The sequence below is a fragment of the Centroberyx affinis genome, unplaced genomic scaffold (assembly GCF_046629955.1).
Source record: "Centroberyx affinis isolate AG114_WGS23_722 - 3 ecotype Tasmania unplaced genomic scaffold, CSIRO-AGI_Caff_v1 ptg001688l_1, whole genome shotgun sequence".
Lineage (NCBI taxonomy): Eukaryota > Metazoa > Chordata > Actinopteri > Beryciformes > Berycidae > Centroberyx > Centroberyx affinis.
In genome coordinates, this window is record NW_027280106.1 from 318,873 (window position 1) to 337,500 (window position 18,628).

At 42.6% G+C, this 18,628-nt stretch overlaps 1 protein-coding gene across 2 annotated transcripts in view; it reads left to right on the top strand.

Moving 5' to 3' along the window:
- Nucleotides 1–146: 146 nt before the first annotated feature.
- The window catches only part of LOC139651580 (AP-1 complex subunit mu-1), a 26,241-nt gene continuing 7,759 nt past the window's right edge, over nucleotides 147–18,628 (top strand). The window contains exons 1-12 of one of the 2 annotated variants that reach the window (XM_071528548.1): nucleotides 147–334; nucleotides 1,643–1,799; nucleotides 1,913–1,980; nucleotides 2,674–2,804; nucleotides 2,897–3,054; nucleotides 3,495–3,505; nucleotides 3,840–3,966; nucleotides 4,447–4,589; nucleotides 5,062–5,133; nucleotides 5,351–5,509; nucleotides 5,989–6,114; nucleotides 14,001–14,076. In XM_071528548.1, the coding sequence (XP_071384649.1) occupies nucleotides 293–334; nucleotides 1,643–1,799; nucleotides 1,913–1,980; nucleotides 2,674–2,804; nucleotides 2,897–3,054; nucleotides 3,495–3,505; nucleotides 3,840–3,966; nucleotides 4,447–4,589; nucleotides 5,062–5,133; nucleotides 5,351–5,509; nucleotides 5,989–6,114; nucleotides 14,001–14,076 (1,270 nt within the window). In that variant the 5' untranslated portion in view covers nucleotides 147–292. The remainder of the gene's footprint in view (nucleotides 335–1,642; nucleotides 1,800–1,912; nucleotides 1,981–2,673; nucleotides 2,805–2,896; nucleotides 3,055–3,494; nucleotides 3,506–3,839; nucleotides 3,967–4,446; nucleotides 4,590–5,061; nucleotides 5,134–5,350; nucleotides 5,510–5,988; nucleotides 6,115–14,000; nucleotides 14,077–18,628) is intronic. The other variant, XM_071528547.1, reaches the window with a different exon arrangement.

Here is an 18,628-nt window from a genome sequence, read left to right on the forward strand (position 1 = left end):
GCCAAATATCTTTTTTTGTCAATTTGAGTGTTGTGGATTTGTAGAAATTTCGCTTTTATTCTGAAAAACCTTACCGGAACTCGTAGTGGCGAAACACAAGCGGCTGCGGTCCTACTTCCTGTTCTTGACGTATGCACCACCAATAACATAGCCGGTTCGATGTTAGCCAGCAGCACCTAGCAGTCCTAGGTGTATGCTGACCGTAACGTTGTACCTTTTATTTTTAACAACCATATTATAACAGAGCCATTTAACTTCTATTGCTGAAACCAAAAAGCATTTTGGGGTCAAAATGTCTGCCAGCGCGGTGTATGTGCTGGACCTGAAAGGCAAGGTAAGGCAAAGCTAGCTTCAGGCTGTGATTTAACCGGGTGATACATTCTAATTTACTGTGTGTAATGGAGTTTTGTTGTCGTTTATTACAAATACATGAGCGTTAAAGTGAATGAGTGAAGGAAAATGAATGGTTGAATAAATGAATAAGTGAGACTTCGTGTTGAAAACGACATGAAAACAGCTGCCAACAGCTGGACTACACAGTCACATCAGTGTTTCTCCTGCTAGTCATCAGTCCTGTCAGGTTTTAGCTGAGGCTTTTCGTGTCACAGGAGGAGCTACATGCTGTCCTAGGGGCCTTTGGGGGGAAACTGGTGAATATTATTGCAATAATTGGAGAATACGTGCACATTGTTGTTACACAGATGATGATAATGATGGTGGTGTAATAAGTGATAGGCAAGGATGTTTTCATGTCAGGTCCCCTCGAAATGAACACACATTAGGCTATGGATCCCCATTGGATCCGGTCTTATCTGGGATGGGATTTGGTACAGAATTTAACTACATTCTGTCCTGTCCTCAAATGGGTTAATAGTGAAGAGAATCCTTACACTTAAAGCTATTTCAAATAGCATTATCACTCATTTTGCTGGGGGATCCCCTGCAACTCCGTCAAGGGCCAACATTACAGGCATAGATTGATTTTTTTAAGTGGTTGATGAAGATGATGATGTACTTAAAGCCTCCTGAATCGAGCAGTTACATTATTGTGTTTATTACCTTATTACAGCATCACAGGCATCTTTTGGATCTCTGTGAGAAGTCCTCACTTAACATAACATTGCTTTTTTATGTCAGTTGCACCACTTGATTTAGATGTAGAATAATTAGATATATTACATGTATTTATTTTGTATCTTAATGAATCATAAGTCAGTGGTGGAAGAGACTTTGAGCAGCCCACTGTAGCTTACATGTGTGTAGCTCAAATGATATATAATAAGGGAGACAGCGGCTTTATTTCCAAATGGGTTGTTACTGTTCAAAGAATATCACTGCTCTAACATGAAAACCATCTAACTCCAACTTTGGAGTATTCCGTTTTATCACTTGTAGTGAAAGTGTATTTGGCCATGTAAGTGCTGAGAAAGCTGCATAATCCTAAGACCCATGAACAAGGTTTTCATGGGAGTTTTTCCTTGTCTTTCGTGCTAAGATCGTGGGGTAACGAATAGGGAACGTCAGGTGAAGAACAGAATAGAGAGAGTTAGAGACGGAGAAATAGTGGCAGAGGTCGGCTAGAAAGAAACAAACGAAGGGAGAAACAGACAGATCCGGAGAAAACTCTCTTTGTGTGTTGCAGGTGCTGATCTGCCGTAACTACCGGGGAGACGTGGACATGTCGGAGATCGAGCACTTCATGCCCATCCTGATGGACAAGGAGGAGGAGGGCAACCTGTCTCCCATCCTGGCCCACGGCGGAGTCCGCTTCATGTGGATCAAACACAACAACCTCTACCGTATCCTTTACAGCTCCCATAGTGTTCAGTTTCCAAATATTGTATTACATATAGGCATTTATCTTTCACCGTTCACCTCAGGTAGTTATTGGCCTTAACCTGTGTGTCGCCAGTTGTAGCAACATCTAAGAAGAATGCCTGTGTGTCCCTGGTGTTCTCCTTCCTCTATAAAATCATCCAGGTGAGCTCATTTCTCCATGCTGTTGTGACAACATTCACAGGATGGAATAAGACCAATGTATTCGCTTCATCCGCACATTTTCCGTCACATTTGATGTTTTTGTGGCATTTGAAAAGTTTGCTAAAAATTTTCTTGGAAGGTTGAATGGAAAAACAGCTAATGTAGTGGGTATACAGTGACACCACCTCCAATATGTCAACAGTAATAACCCTGATATATACTATTCATCTCAGTGACAGACACACGTATACACGTGATACATACACTGACGTAGGGCCTTTTATTAACAATCAAATATGGTCCAGTCAGTGTCGTCCACCTCTGATATGATGGATATGATGCAGTTTACATGCTTACTGTAGACTTTATCAATACTACACTGGTTGTCTATGGGAAGCCCTTAACCTGAACTGGAGCTGAATTTGGATGGATTCCACACAAGTATACATGAATATGTTTTATTATTATCCCTGGTTTAAACAAAGATCTTCAATATAAGCAAAAAATATCTATTGGCTATTGGCAGCTTTAAATCTAGAAATACTGTTATCGCATTGTCCTTCAAAAGTCCAAATCAGTCGAACCCTGATAAACAACAACAGGGTTTGTCTCTACTGAAGATCTACTGTGATCTACTGGCTCAGACATGCAGTATTATTAGTTGGCTCAGACTCTCTCTCCTGATCTCCCCAGGTCTTTTCCGAGTACTTCAAGGAACTGGAGGAGGAGAGCATCAGAGACAACTTTGTCATCATCTACGAGCTGATGGACGAGCTGATGGACTTCGGTTACCCTCAGACCACCGACAGCAAGATCCTGCAGGAGTAAGACGCTCGGAGCTGTTAACTAACCTCCTTTTTTCTGTAGTTATTATATCTATAGTTAAGCTCCTTTTCCCCATGGTTTTCTCTGTCAGATATATCACTCAGGAGGGCCACAAGCTGGACACCGGCGCCCCCCGCCCTCCTGCCACCGTTACCAACGCTGTCTCCTGGCGCTCCGAGGGCATTAAATACAGGAAGAATGAAGTCTTCCTCGATGTCATTGAGTCAGTCAACCTGCTGGTGAGAATATGTCTACATGTTTTTATTTTTACAAGGACAAATAGACCACAATGACATTACAAGCAATTGCCCATTTTCATGTGTTAGCTACTACTGCAGATTTCAGTGCCTGGAGCAGGTTAGTACTAGGGCTGAACGATTTTGAAAAAATATCTAATTGCGATTATTTTGACTGATATTGCAATTGCGATATGATTTGCAATATTAGAGGGAATGATCATTTTTACATCATTATTCATTCACTCATTTTCATTGAAAAATGTATTAAAATGATTATGGTGTGATTTTTGCGGGGATCTGTACCAAACAAAGATGTTTTCTTAAGTCTGTAGAATATGATGTATAGGCCAGGACATCTCTTTAGCACGACAATATTTCATTTAAAATGGTATTTTGACACACATTTTGCCTTTAACAAATATTGCGCCTCCTGCGCTTTGAAAATTGCAGTAGGCCATATTGCGATTTCTATCAAAGTTCGATTAATTGTTCAGCCCTAGTTAATACACATTAACATGGGGGTATGGTCCTCTTTCTTATGGACAATTTGGTAGTAGAAAGGTCCAGAAATTGCACAAGCAGCCCTTCCACCCCTAGATGGCCTCCCTGACCAGCCTGCCAACCCAGACATGGTCATTTACTTAGGATACAATATTGTATTCTTGTGTCCTTGTTGTCATTTTGCTGGTGAGAATCAAAATCTGCCTAATATCAAATCTCTCTAAAGCCTATTATCAAACACTTCATGATTATAGTCCTATACCCCCCTCACCCAACCCCCCCTCCCTGCCACAGGTGAGTGCGAATGGCAACGTACTGCGTAGCGAGATCGTTGGTTCCATCAAGATGCGGGTCTTCCTGTCCGGCATGCCGGAGCTCAGGTTGGGCCTCAACGACAAGGTCCTGTTTGAGAACACTGGACGTGAGTAAACATCCAGTAATGGTTCAGAGACTAAAAACAAATTAGTTTCTGCTTATCAGAAACTGTCTTTTTTTTAGGCCTTGTCTTCATTGTACATTTTACTGCACTTTGCTTTGCCTTGTTCTACATGATGTAAAATGATATACAACCTAGTTCTTCTTAGTAGATTTGTAATGTGAAAACAAACTCATGGCTCTATCAAGGAGTCTATTTTACTATACATAATGACAGATAACTTCAGTGTTTTGTTTTTGAGTGTGAACTGATGGAGAGTATTCCTTCCATTTGGCGAAACTTTGGCGAATGACGCATCTCACCACTGTGATTTTCCATCATTTGCAAAATTACACTGATCGGCCCAAGGAGGGTGCTACTTTTACTCACTCGCTGTGCCCTTGTCTCTTTTTCTGCCCTTTACCTTCCCCTCTCCCTGTCCCCTTTTTCTTTCTCCACCCCCCCCCCACCCCACCGTTTCTCCAGGAGGGAAGAGTAAGTCGGTGGAACTGGAAGACGTCAAGTTCCACCAGTGTGTCCGGCTGTCGCGCTTCGAGAACGACCGCACCATCTCCTTCATCCCCCCCGACGGGGAGTTTGAGCTGATGTCCTACCGTCTCAACACACACGTATGTTAACACAAGTGTAGCGCTGTGGGAGATTTTCCCTCGATGCTTAAAGTCCAATCTCAGGAGCCATGAGTAAGGCACCAGAAATCAAAAGCTTTGTTTTCTTCCTTTCTCCACGTTTAAAGGGATGGTCCATCTCGAGAAAAATGGATTATATCTCAATCTCTTTTTTCTAATGACCTTAAACTGACGATCTTAATCTTTATTGTTCAGTAAAAGTATTGGATCAGATTGGCACTCCATGTTGGCTAATACTTAAAGTTAAGCTCTCAGAATGAGCAGTGTGAAAAATAGGTATCAGTGCATCCTGAACATGAACACACATCGCTTTATGATTCTTTTGGATTGATACACGTGGCTATAATGGTTTGGCATGGTTTTGAATAGAGCCATCTTTACTAGTGATAATGATGGTGATTGTTGTCTGCAGGTTCTGACCAGATGTACCAATAGTTGTGTTTACTGTCCCCAGGTGAAGCCTCTGATCTGGATCGAGTCGGTCATAGAGAAACACTCACACAGCAGAATCGAATACATGATCAAGGTAAACTACCAGGCTTTGTTTTTACTAAGGTCTTAAGACAGTTTTATTTCAAACAACAAATAGACTCGCTTTCATACACTGTCTCCATCTCTTTCTCTCTGATCCTTCTTTTTCTCTCTCACTTTTTGTCTGTTGGTCTCATCACTCACTCTCTCTCTCGGTCTCTCTCTCTCTTCCCTATCTCACTCTCACTGGCCTTTCCCTCCCCATCCAACAGGCCAAGAGTCAGTTCAAGAGGAGGTCTACGGCGAACAACGTAGAGATCCACATCCCGGTGCCCACCGACGCCGACTCGCCAAAGTTTAAGACCACCGTGGGCAGCGTCAAGTGGATCCCAGAGAACAGCGAGATCGTCTGGTCCATCAAGTCCTTCCCGGTACGTCAAAGACACAAGATCAGCATGTGGAACACAGCATTTTAGTCAATACCAGCAGCAAACCAGTGTACATTTTAAAATGAATTACAAAAATACTTTTTATTCATTGGACACATGGTTTATAATTATCCAGTCCCAGATATACATTGATGACTAGGACCCAGAGCATCTTGACAACATTCCCAAAAATATCATGCACCCCCCAGATCATAAAATGTCAAAACTGTCCAGTTGTAATCTACAGTAATCTAGTGGGGTTTTTTTTTTATTCTACTGTTAAAGAGCTGCAGCAGTAGATGACCACCTTTGTTTTTGTTGAGCTGTAGTGTTTATTTCTGTTTACTAAAATCATATGGCATTTTAGTCAGTGATAGGTGACTTAATTTAATCGGTTTGACATATTTGTCATATCTAGCTGAATTCAAAGGACATTAATACCACAGTAACCACAAGTATACCATGGTGAATTCCTCTGCCAGGGTGGTAAGGAATACCTAATGAGAGCCCACTTCGGCCTGCCCAGTGTGGAGGCAGAGGACAAGGAAGGCAAACCTCCCATCAGCGTCAAGTTTGAGATCCCCTACTTCACCACTTCTGGCATCCAGGTAATGAATAATCCCAGTTTTGATTGTGGCAGTGTCTTTTGGGTTTGGTAGCTCCTAGTAAGGGCGGACAGACTACCAGATTGAATTCATCTTAATCACACAACTCTCGAAGGCTGCAATAAAATAAATTACATCCTACGTTTTCTCACCCCTGTTGAAAAAGTTTAAATTCAGGAAAGGTCTCGCAGTTCCTCTGTAGTCCTGCAGGTGTCACTCTAGTGTTGGTGTAAATGTGTCTGTAGTGACTAAAACTGCCACCAGGTGGTGCTATTGCAACAGAAATGGATACACATTAGCCGAGCTCAGGCAGGGGTTTCCATGCATGTTAACCTCGCAGACGGGCCACCTAGGTGTTTTTATCTGACCTCCTCAGCTTAGACCATAAAGGTGTTGTCCCAGAGTCTTCAGACCCCTGATCCCTGTGCTATCTACAAGGCCATCTACACAACATAAGTAATGATTGAGTGTCAAAACTTGTCTTTCATGCAAGATCTCATACAAGCCAACAGTGTTATTAATGCCAATTAAAGTCTATTAACTAATGATTGAATTCAGAAAACTTGTGTCAGCAGATCACACGTTTTGCATGCTAATCCCTTTACACTAAAGTAACCAGCAACTGCATGTGTTTGATAAATGAATCCGAGCAAAAAGTAAGCTGTTTGGTATTCCATTTTTAGTTAAGTAAAAGTATAAAGTTCCGTTATAGCAAAGTACTTCAGCACAGTATTTGAGTAGAAACACTTAGTTCCTCCGCTCCACAGGATCAGCCCATAGACGGTAATGAAAAGGAAGGTCAAGGCAGTGGGCTAGTAAGTGATGAGCAGAGCATTGATAAATGCAGGGCCTTATCTGATCATAGATAGGTAGATAGTTGTGGTTTGTCAGACAAAGTGATGGCCAATCAGGTTTGAACAGCACTGTTCCAAAGCGTTGAAAGTCACTAGTGGGTTTGACATAGAGAAGTGATTTGATGACTCACTGAAAGAGCAACAAGCTTAAGTAACAAATACAAGACTACTGGAACTCATTTAAGTGTCCTTTGCAACAAAAAGACAATATTAGAACTGATTTAGATTTTCATGTTTTAATTTAACCTTACATACAACCCGTGGGTTCATGAAACCTTTCAAAAAGAAATCAAAGTGCAGTCATCATCAACCTGTTTTTCTTAGTTCCTGAATCTTTTGGAGATATAAGCTTTTCACCCGTCAGTGGAGATATTTTGCATGACATTTTAGTGGGGGTATTTTGATGTAGGTGGTTAGAAAAACAACTCTTTGGGGGATCACCTACAAATTGTTAGGTAGAAAGCATGAAAGCTGCCATGCTCTGGGACCAAACATATTTTAGCTTCTTCAGGGCATAAGAGGAATGGGTTGTAACGTTTGAGGTGAGGGAGCCCTTAAACCTTGGGAAAGAGTTGCATTGAGAGTTTGGAACGAGGTACAGCTCCGTAATGTGGTGGTAATAATATTTTACAACCCCAGCAGCTAGCACCTGTGTGTCCGCTGGGTAGCTCTTTACTGAGTGGATCCATACTGTAAGATTCTGACTGGATTTAGCCCAAATAACTAACTTCATTTCAGTGTATCATGGCCTGTCAGGGATTATGGATTAATACAGCTACTTGTCCTTACCCACAGTGAGAGCAATGTGTCCAGTCAAATCTAATGGTAAATAGTCATGTTAACAATCAACTCTTTGTCTGAGTGTTAGGCAGTTTTACACATATCAATTTAAAAAGTGTGAAGTTACTGTTTAGTAATTGTAATTTAATTTGTATTCTTACTAGTTTGGAGGAAATTGTAGAATTTGAAGTTTCACTTCTGTTTTCCTGGACGGGAACAAATCTCCCTGGGCACGCTGCCTAGGTAAATCCTGTGTATGAGAAACACTGCAGTTGGTGGAAGGAGTGAAATGCCAAAAAATCACTTTATCTTTTTCAGGTAGGGGGAGGAGGGAGTGGAAGCAATTGCGTTTATGGGAAATGTGTCTTAATTTTGAGAAACACCACTAACAATGCCACTGGCGTGAGATAGAGGCTACTGATCATCTTGACCATAGTCTTAGTTGTTTATAGCAGTTATACCATATATGTTGATGTTTAAAAATGCCATATGTACTACTTTTTAAATAGATGGTATAGAATGGAGAGAGACAAGAGCAGATGACGTGGCCAGATTCAAACCTTCCTGAACTGCTCATTTTCATTTTCATATTTGTTCAACATTTGTTAATGTTAAACGCATCTACAGTTTGAAATACACAATTGAGAGATTGTCTGGGACTTCCTTCCTCACTAATACAAAGCAAAATGAACAATTCATGGTGCTGGTTCTTGGCAATGCAACTGAGGGGCTGAGTGAGCTCTAGAAATCCTCTAGTCTGCAGCAGGCCCAAGCCGACATCCACTTGCAGACCTGCGGGGCCGAGGGTTAAGCATGGCCGAGACTCTTTCTCCTTGGCTGGGAATTGGCGGTCCCAGTTCCATTTAAGAGAGGGGGAAAGGATTGTACCAGAGGCAGCTCGGGTATGACTTCACCACTGAGAAACATACATATCAGTTTCCACGAGCAGCTGTGTCGGTTGGAGACGCTGAACTTGACACACAAACACAGAAGTTCATTTAAGCTGTGCGGTTGGAGAGCTCGTCCGCTGCCCCGCTCGTACAGGACTGCCACGATTTAGTCTCTAGGTTTTGTTTGGGGGAACGGATAACAAGACACCCATTGTCTTGCTCTCGGTTTTTTTGGACGAGAGTAAAAATAAACTCCAGAGAGTCAATTGTTGAGTGCGGAACCGCGAAACCTTGCCAGCCCAGCCGTGGGACGCATTGTGAAACCGGAGTCGGAGAAGCGGCCTTCAATTAGCCCGGGCATTTTTCATCATCGCGACGCGGGCTCCTCAACCCAGATCCACTTCTAACCCGGCCGCGCTCACCTCACGGGCCCCCGACCGCGAGTAATGGCACCTTGTAAAGGCAGAGAGACAAGAGGAGGAGCGGGTGGCGGGGGGAAGCCGCAGCCGGCCCAGAATAGCTGCGCAGGCCCGGATCAATGGAGACATCATTAGAGAGATGCTACCATTAGCTTGCTGCGAGGCCTGCTATTACTAGGAGATCGCTTGTGATGAGGAGCTATTATGTGGCCTGAGGCAAGACCCCCAAGGTCCCTGCTAGTACCACACACTCTCTCACTCACACACACACTCACACACACACACCACCACTTCATCACTGGTGGTGTTCTTGGACTGCTTGAAGTGCACCGGGACCCCCGTGGTTGAATCAGCAGAAGCAGACCACAGACACACACACACACACATACAGATGCCGCAGAGATCTGGTAGCAACTCCGTGAGTGAGGGGGGCATTTAGGCAGGCTGTACTTATTAAAGGGAGCACGCCATTTAACTATGTGGGGAGAGGGGTGTTTAAGTGTGTGTGTGTGTGTGTGTGTGTGTGTGTGTGTGACGTTGAGGCTCTGATTGTTGCTGGTGGTGTTGTGAACAAGTGTGTGTATGTGTGTCCCTCTGTCTCTCCACAGTATTCACACAATTCATTGCCTGTGTGCCACTGTATCCCTACTGGGATTGTCAGTATTTGCCCTCACACTATGACTCCCCCACCACTCCATTCTGACACGCGCACACACACACATATAGACACACACACCACACACACCACACGCAGCACGGCACAGTCAGTATATTTCTGTCCTCTGAAAAAAGAGGAACCACATAGTCAGTTTCTTAATTATACAGGGGAGTATATCAGAGCGTATCAAAAGGGCTGTTTCCCACGTGCACGCGCGCACACACACTCACACACACACTCACACAGCCACAAGCAGGGACAGATGTGCATTAAGCCCCCCAGATATAACCCTCAGTGATAGAAAAGGGAAGTTTACCACAGGAGCGGTTTGAGCGGTGCGTGCGTATAATAAAGTGTGTGTGTGTGTGTGTGATTACACTTGTGCATGTGTGTGTGCTTTTATTGCCTGCTGATAGTATGTTAGAAGCCACATCAGGACTCATCTATCCATCCTTCCCCTGCTCTTTACCCACTATCCCCTAGGTGGTAATTGTTCCCATTTCCCCACCAGCTCCCCTCTTCCCTTTCACCATTAGACAGCGTGTCATAGCTCAGACAGCAGGGTCTTTGAAAAGTCTTAAATGATTTAAATTTAAGACCTTCAAAAGTATTATAAAATCTTAAATGCAATTATTAGAGGTCTTCTTTTTTTCACCATGCAATGACAGGTTTCTTTGAAAGTTTTAGTGTCCCATGATGGTCTAAATATGGCTTCAGTGGCAAAGACTACAGTTCTGCGGGGAAACACTAAATCCCTATAATGTTTTTTGAAAATGGTGCAATTTAAATAGAACATATCAGCAGAAAATATCGGATATCGGCAGCTTCAATCCAAAAACATCTGTGTCTGTATCTGCCTTCAAAAACCCATATCGTTCGCAACTGTAGGGTTTAGTCATTAGAACAATTGAAACAAGTGTGCAGTTGTTCCACGGCTGACAGATTAGTAGCCGGTAAATTAGTAGTGTGTTTCTGTTTTAGCATCATAGCAAATCTCTTCCTCTTGTAGGGAACATTAAAGACCCGTTGACAGGGAGGGCTCCGCTCACTTCTGTCTTCACAAGTCTCCAGCTTTCACATAGTCCATAATCCTCTCATCGCCGTGTGTGAGGGCACATCAGCCTTTCTCTTTCTGTCTGACTCTTTTATGCGTGTGTGTTTACCTCGCTGTGCACTGTCTGTGCCTATTTGTGTCTGTTTTATCTGTTTGTGTGCATGTGTGGATAAGTCTCCCTCATTGTGCATTGTCTCCTATTTATGTGTTTATTTATGTGCATATCTCTGTTGCTCATTTGTCTGTGTAGGCCTACTTTATCTTATTGTCCATATTGATGTGTGTGTGTTTCTTTTATTGTACTTTTAATTATTATCTGATGGACTGAACTCTCTGTACCTCTCGTGGCGTCCAACACAAGTATAGCCTGGATTATGTATTTAGATATATGGACGATGCATCAGTGCGTCTCTGACTGGGTCTATATTTCAGAGCCGCTGACAGATTTACATACTGTGTTTGCAGCCTCCTCTATGGCCCTCACACTAGCACAACCCGTCTCCGCCGCCAATATCTGTCTCTGTCTCGCTAGCCTTATGTTGTCTTTTTATATCGCAGAGCCATATATCCCGCATTGCTTTAATTGTGACAGCAAAGGGGGGATGGCAGATGTGTGTTTAGGCATCTGACTACAGCCTTTGTTGCTCTGGAGGATGGTTGACATGGGGCCACATCAGGTTCAGACACACCACATCCAAGCTCAGACACTCCGTATGGAGGAAATTACCAGGAAAATTACCATTCAGGTTGAGAGCTGCTACAAGTTCTCATTTTCTCACTTTTGAGAAAATGAATCACCTACCATCACTCAGTGTACATTAAAGTGTTAGCATGGAGCCTACTATCATTCAACATAGTGTAAGTTAAAGTGTTAGCATGGAGCCTACTGTCATTCAACATAGTGTAAGTTAAAGTGTTAGCATGGAGCCTACTGTCATTCAACATAGTGTAAGTTAAAGTGTTAGCATGGAGCCTACTTGCACTCAACATAGTGTAAGTTAAAGTGTTAGCAAAGTGTTAGGCCCAAAATCTCGGTGCATTCCTATAAGCCAACACATGACCATTCAAGTCAGTATTCACACACTTGACACACTCAAACGTATTTCAAGAGACGTCCAATGGCACAGAAACACACACACAGTCTTGTCTGTTTAGTCCTCTCACTTTACATGATACGATACTCTTTATTGTCCCAAAGGAAGTTCAGTTTTTAGCACATGAAGCAGCAGCAACATTTTCACAACAACAACAACAACTTCACCAGTCCACCATATTCAGACTTGTCTTTGTGTTTTTTTCCCATTTTGAAGCATTTAGTTGATAATCTCTAACTGATGTGAACTGAGACAAGAGAGAAGTTGTTGTACAAGTCTTTATCTTGCCTTTCGTCTGTGGCTTTCTTCATTATATTCAGTGTCTAGATGGATGTTTCCCCTGGTGTTAAAGAGCCTCATTTCCCAGAGCTGAAAATCATTTGCCTCCATATGGAATGGATAAAAATATCAAGTATATTTATGTGATGCGAGTTGCGCTGTGGGAGTACCGAGGCCATTTATACACAATGTCACATCTCTCCACCGCCGTTAACTTCCTGACCGACTCGGTTCCAGCGTTTTATCTTTGGCAAAGATTTAGGATGCAATTCCTCTTTCGTTCCCCCCCCTCTCTCTTCCTCCATCTCTTTCTCCTCTATGAATATGTACTCTATCTATGTTGTCTTTATTGCCTTTGGTGTAACTGATGATGTTTTCACGGTGTGTAAATTTGATCTTTCGTGAAGATTGAGGATGCAAGCCCTCCTTCGTCTCTGTGTATCTTTTTCCTTTGTCTTCTTGTTCTTCCCGTATCTGTTTCTTGCTCTCCTTCTGTGTACTTGTGTCTATGTGGAATCTGCAGTCTCTTTCTCTTTCTCTCTCTCTCCCTCTATTTCTCAGGCCACCTCGTTCATGTTCTCTATTGTCTTTGATGACGTTTTCATAGCATTTCGATTTGGCACAGCAGCCTAGAGACATACTGAGGTTTGAAACGCCCCCATCGAACTTGGGGCTATTTACTTTGTGCTTGCACTGACAGTTTTAGCTTGCGGTTTGGTGCAATTTGGTAAAAAATTCAGTTATGGGTCATTATGCAATCGGCAGTTTATGTGCCTTCTGAGGACTGAGCGTATTGAGTGATCATTTAGGATAATTTTGCAAGAGGACGCTTGATGAAATTTCCCACCGTACCGAGAAGTACCAGTTCCTTCTGTAGGTTTATTAATATTTGTGAGTTTCTTCACCACTTCTTCAGAAATCTTCACACAAGCCTGACTGCCCTCTCCCTCTGTGGGAAAATACACTCCCTCTGCCGTCTCTGCTGGCATCTGCTCGTTGCGTAACATGACGTACCCATTTAAATTTGAACATAGTCCCAGAAACTTGACACAAACAAATCACAAACATGGTTAACTCAATGTGATTCAAAGTGGTAATCCCCAAGATCATTGGTTTTCGGATTTAGGAAACATATTGGTGATAAGCGCTCATTGCTGTGGTGTTTCTGCACTGCTCTTCCCACAGATCAGCTGTCAATCAAACAGTGTGTCCAGTACTGTGACGTCTTTCTCCTTGGATTTTCTGTTGACGCAGTTTGAGTTTCTCTTTTCTTTGTCTGTTCAGCCATGGTGGCTATCACTGCTCATGCTAACTACCCAGTTGAATAGTTGAATAACTATTGTGTTATATGAATCAGTGACATGGAGTAGCAAAACAGACATTTATTTATGTTGCATGTTATTACTTTAATGGGTCTATGATTACTTCAGTGGGTCTCTTACCTTAAGTTGGGCAGGAGAGAATCCACCTTCTATTGTTTCCAAGCCTTTTTCTCTTACCAGCTGGCTAACAGGTAGCGTGTTTCTTGCATAACACATACTGTATTTGATTACATTTTTGAGGCACCTGGAAATTCACTACATTTCAAATCCTGCTTTTAATCCACAACATCTGTCCAACTGGTGCAGTTACTGGTGTAGCTTTTGTACAAAAACATGTAATCACTTCATAAAAAAAGATGTGTTTTTGAGCCATCTTTAAGCTATTAGCACTTCTAAAAATGGACCAGTGACAACTTTAGAGGCTAATGCGTTGATTCCCAGAGCCTTGCAGCTAAATATTCTAAACAAAAGAAATCCAATGCAGTTTGAGGTGTGCTATGTTGGCCTTGACCCTCGCCTGTCTTTCTGCCTCCTTACAGGTACGCTACCTGAAGATCATCGAGAAGAGTGGCTACCAGGCTCTGCCCTGGGTGAGGTACATCACTCAGAACGGAGGTAAGCACGTGCACACACACACACACTCACACACGTGTTCAGCGTGTTCATAATCGCTAAACATTCTGGTTCAGTATTACTAGCCAGTCTTTTCAGTATCATTGTTTGAAATTGTTTTGAATCCAAACATCTCTGGCGGTGATAATGTCGGTGATTGGCGACTCTCTAGGGCTTCCTGAGCAGGTTATCACTGGAGGCCCGCCCCTTCTCAACCCTGATTGGAAGGAAGGAAGCAGACAGGCAATAGCGTTGTTCTTGGCTCAGCCACTGGCCTGCTGTCAAGCACACACACATACATAAACTTAAACACATTCACAAACCTATGCATAAGCTGTGTATATTCATACAGCGCACATGTACATACATAAACATGCACACACGTACTGTATAAAGAACTCACTCACAATCTCATCATTGTAGTCTGCTGGTCTGTGAGCTGTGCTGCGGGCCGAGTCATTTCTCCCTCTATCAGGCAGAGGAAGACATTACTCTGTGCTCGTAGACAGGCTCTTGACCGAGGGTGACTTTGTTTGGCTTTGCTGTGAAAACGGAGAGGATGGCGCCCCGGCCTGGCCTATTGTGTCTGCATTACAGGTCAGACTGTAAGACAAAGGTCAGGGGTCAGCGTTGTTGATAGTCAGGCTTGACGTAGGGTAGTGAGGAGACCAGGGGATCAAATCAACTAGACTGTGAAATATTTCAAATACAGTAGTGCTTTTCACCCTATCCTCTTGATGCGGACGAACAGGATGACATCGCATTGCTACAAATTGACACACATGTTTAACTTGTCGGAACGCCCAAATCAAAGAAGGCAATCGTAAGGTCAGTTGTTGTCAACAAGTTGCATTTAAAATCAACCATAAACAAGCTGCTGCATATAGTGCTTGCTTTTCTTAAGTAGAGTCAATTGTTTTAGTGTGATAATTTAGTTTTTTATTACATTGGACTGCCAAGGTAATAGAATCAGTGGATTCTGTGCTACTGTATGTTTTGACACACGTCTACAATTCATGATGCCATATGTGAGATTTTGAAACCTGCAAAAAATTCACGAGTAGGATAATGAAGTGAATGTTTTTTCTCAGTCAGCAGCTCGTATTTACTGTAAATCCAATATGACGTGAATGTGGACCTTTTTTAACTTTGGGCTAACATAGATCTTAGCCCTTAGCTCATTCTAAAAACGGACTTTAGCCAGGGCCAGCCAGCTCAACCATGGGTTTCAGCTCGTTTTAGATGTGATTCCCTGGTGCGATTGGACCAGCTGGAATAGTCTTAAACCAGCAAACCTGTCCCATCTGGTGCTCAGAGTCTGCCAAATGTGTTAGGATTTCAAATGGTATTTGAGCCAGATCTCAGTGGGTTAAAGAGCCAGCCTAGCCTCTCAAATCTCCGCTACAAAATGAAGCGAACTTGGAACCGAATCAACGGTAAAATCCAGCTAGACCTCATGTCGTTGACCCCATGTAATTCACTTTAACAAACACCATAAAAACAGACTGAAATGATGTTTCTAATGATATCTATCGAGCAGAGAGCCATCATTAGGCATGGCAGTCTAAATCCACGTTTTAAATCCCAGAAGAAGAAGCCAGCTCCATTTGTTGTGTGTGTTTAACTATATAGTTGGGCCAATAAGTTCTCCACATGCTGAAGCAGTTAAAGAATGATGCTGCAACTCTGACATTGATACAATCTTTTGCAAGACTGCAGGAAAGGAAAAAACATTAGAGAAAAATATAACACAGGAGGGGGGAAAAGGTCCAGATCTCCACCGGGATAGACAAGTGAGAGGGAGAGTGAGAGATGTTGTGAGGCGGCAATAGAGAGAGAACGAGAGAGAGATGGAGAAAGACACAGGAACAGAGAAGGAGAGTGAGATGGAGAAAGACACAGGAACAGAGTGAAGAAAGACGGTTTTTCCGTGACTTTCAGAGAGGCAGGACATAAAATTAACGTTTTCCTCAATCAGCAAATAGTAGCGATTAGAATCAGATGTTCACCAAACGGTTTAATTTCTTAGCTGCCGAAGTAGGTTTGCAGAATCGACTGGTTAAGACACTGACAAAGCAGCGTAGTAGTAGAAGAAGTACTAGAACTGACATACTTACTGTATCCAACCACAGCCTCACAAGCATTTGACCAATGGCATACTGGGTGGTACTAGTTCTTCTTCTATTTATTCCAAACAAACCGGAAACATAAAACACATCACTTCCTGTGCACCAAAGGGATTTTTCCCAGGAAAGAGCTACCAAATGAAAATGTAAAAGCTTTCAAGAACCGGATATAGGTTGAATCACTATTGGGTTATATCAGTCAGGGTTATAGAGTAGAAAAACGCACATTTATTTACACGAATATGTCATGGATTATTACTTTAAAACTGATGCAAATGCCTTACGCAAAGGAAACAGCCCAAAATAACCTATTATATTTCCCCTTTTCACATTGATGGTCAGAAAAATGTCAAAAGTGAACACAGAGAAGACAGAGAGAGAGAAACAGCTTGCCGGGGAAGCGCTGTAAGTCCTCGGCTTTCCCCTGCCAGCAATTCAGACCAATCTCCAGCTCGCAGTTCAGCGGATGACGGAGGCAGGAGAAGCCCGGCGGGAGCCCACGTGCACGGGCCCCGCTCCTAAATGTTTATGTTACCTCTCATCTCGGGGCCGCTGCCAGAGCGCTCGGCCAAGGAATGATTTAGGAATGCTCACGCATACGAGAAGGGGAATTCTGCCTCGGCCGACGGGGGACTCGCGGGACGAATGGGATACATCGCCTGGATTTTTAATGGTCTCTCGCTCTGGCTCTCTCTCTTTGTCTCTCTCCAGCTTAGCGTTCTTGATAAGATCTAGTAAAATAAGCACCGAGCGAGTCTGCTAAATGACTTATGTCTCTTAATATTATGTGGGCCATAGATTTCATGCTGGGGAGGTCAGGCCTTTAACAGTGGGTGGATCTCTGGACACATCGCGGCTCAGCAGATGGCCCGAGCTACAGCGCACATTGTAAATATAAAAGATCCTATAAAGGCTTGTAGGTTGCCATTATTGCTAGAGGAAGGTGCCAACATGTGTTCTGTTTTTTTTTTACTCGCTATATTGACGTAAAGTGTTTGCTTTTGTGTTCACAACCGTTTTCCGCAGAAGTAGTGAAGCCAGCTCTTACAACTAGGGAAATCTCTTTGTCTGTTACTTTTTTACATGACTTTTTCCTGCTTTATCAGTTGGTATAGTGTCCGAAAGGATTGGAGAGAGAGAGCGGATGTGAGAAGGATTAAAATATCGCAATGTTGCAAGTACACAGCATACATAACGGGGCGGGAAAGTATGAAAAACTGGGGAAAGTGATTTTGACAGTTTCCATGTCTTAAAAAGCATGCAGAAAGTACAAAAGAAGGATAAAAATCATGATGGGGTCGCCATTGGTCATGAAATTTCTGGACTATCATGGAATTTAGAGAGGTATATTCCAAACAGGGAAAGTCAGGGAGTTTGATACACTCTCTGGGAAGTCGGGGAATATCAGGAAATTTTACAAATGGGTCACTTTATAGGAATACAGCAGAATGTGTTTTACAACTTGTTCCACACATTCATTGCATTAGATGGTGGGTTTCAGCCCAAATGGAGTGGAAACCAGACTGTTCACCCCTTTAGAAAAATAACATTAACAAACCAGCAAGGACCACAATCTTGAGGTTGTGGAAGCCCTTTGACTTAGTTATGAAAAGTCCTAGAATTTGACATAAGTTACAGTTATTTTGTCACTTATAGGAATACACATGTCCGGTGTATGGCGGGAATATTGTACAGTAATAATCTTCAGGTTTTCCTTGGCTCTCAACATGAGGCTTTGAAGCACATACTGTACATATGCATGGAAAAGACGGCATCAAAGCACTTTTAAAAGCCTTATACATAGAAAACCAAAATACATTAGACAGTTCAGATGTTCCCTTAGTTTGTAAGAGTAATACGAATCTCACTTCACGCTGGTCGAGTATTACTAATGGATGTCCACCCTTCTGTAATCACTGCTGACCAGTGATTTTAATCCCATACATATCGGCCATTTTTGGGATTCGTAAATTATAAGTTACACCACAGCTGACTTACTGTTTTGTGGTGAGAGACAGAGGACTCGGAAAATACTGGTCAAGTTGTTTCGGGCACAAAACTGGCATCAAAGGACGCTTTGAAGAAAACTGTGGAGCTTGATGAGAAATTATTGTAGGTTGCACTGTAGTTGAACATTTACCCAGTTCATTATTTTTACCATGCTAGAATGTCATAGGGATTTGATTTGCTTTTGAGAAGTTCCTTTAATTGTCCGTCGAACTGGTCAAATCTGTGAGTGTCCTGTGCTAATAGGGCTTACCGTTTTAATAGGCAGGGAAAAGTCTGCATTCAACAATTAATTCATTACGTTTAGTTTAAGTTTTAGCTTTAGTTTCTCAATGATATGGAGTTTGACAGGTTATGTAAGCCTCTAGGAGATCACATCACTCCTACTGTAATTACTAACCGGGGCTGAAGAGGTTTGGAAA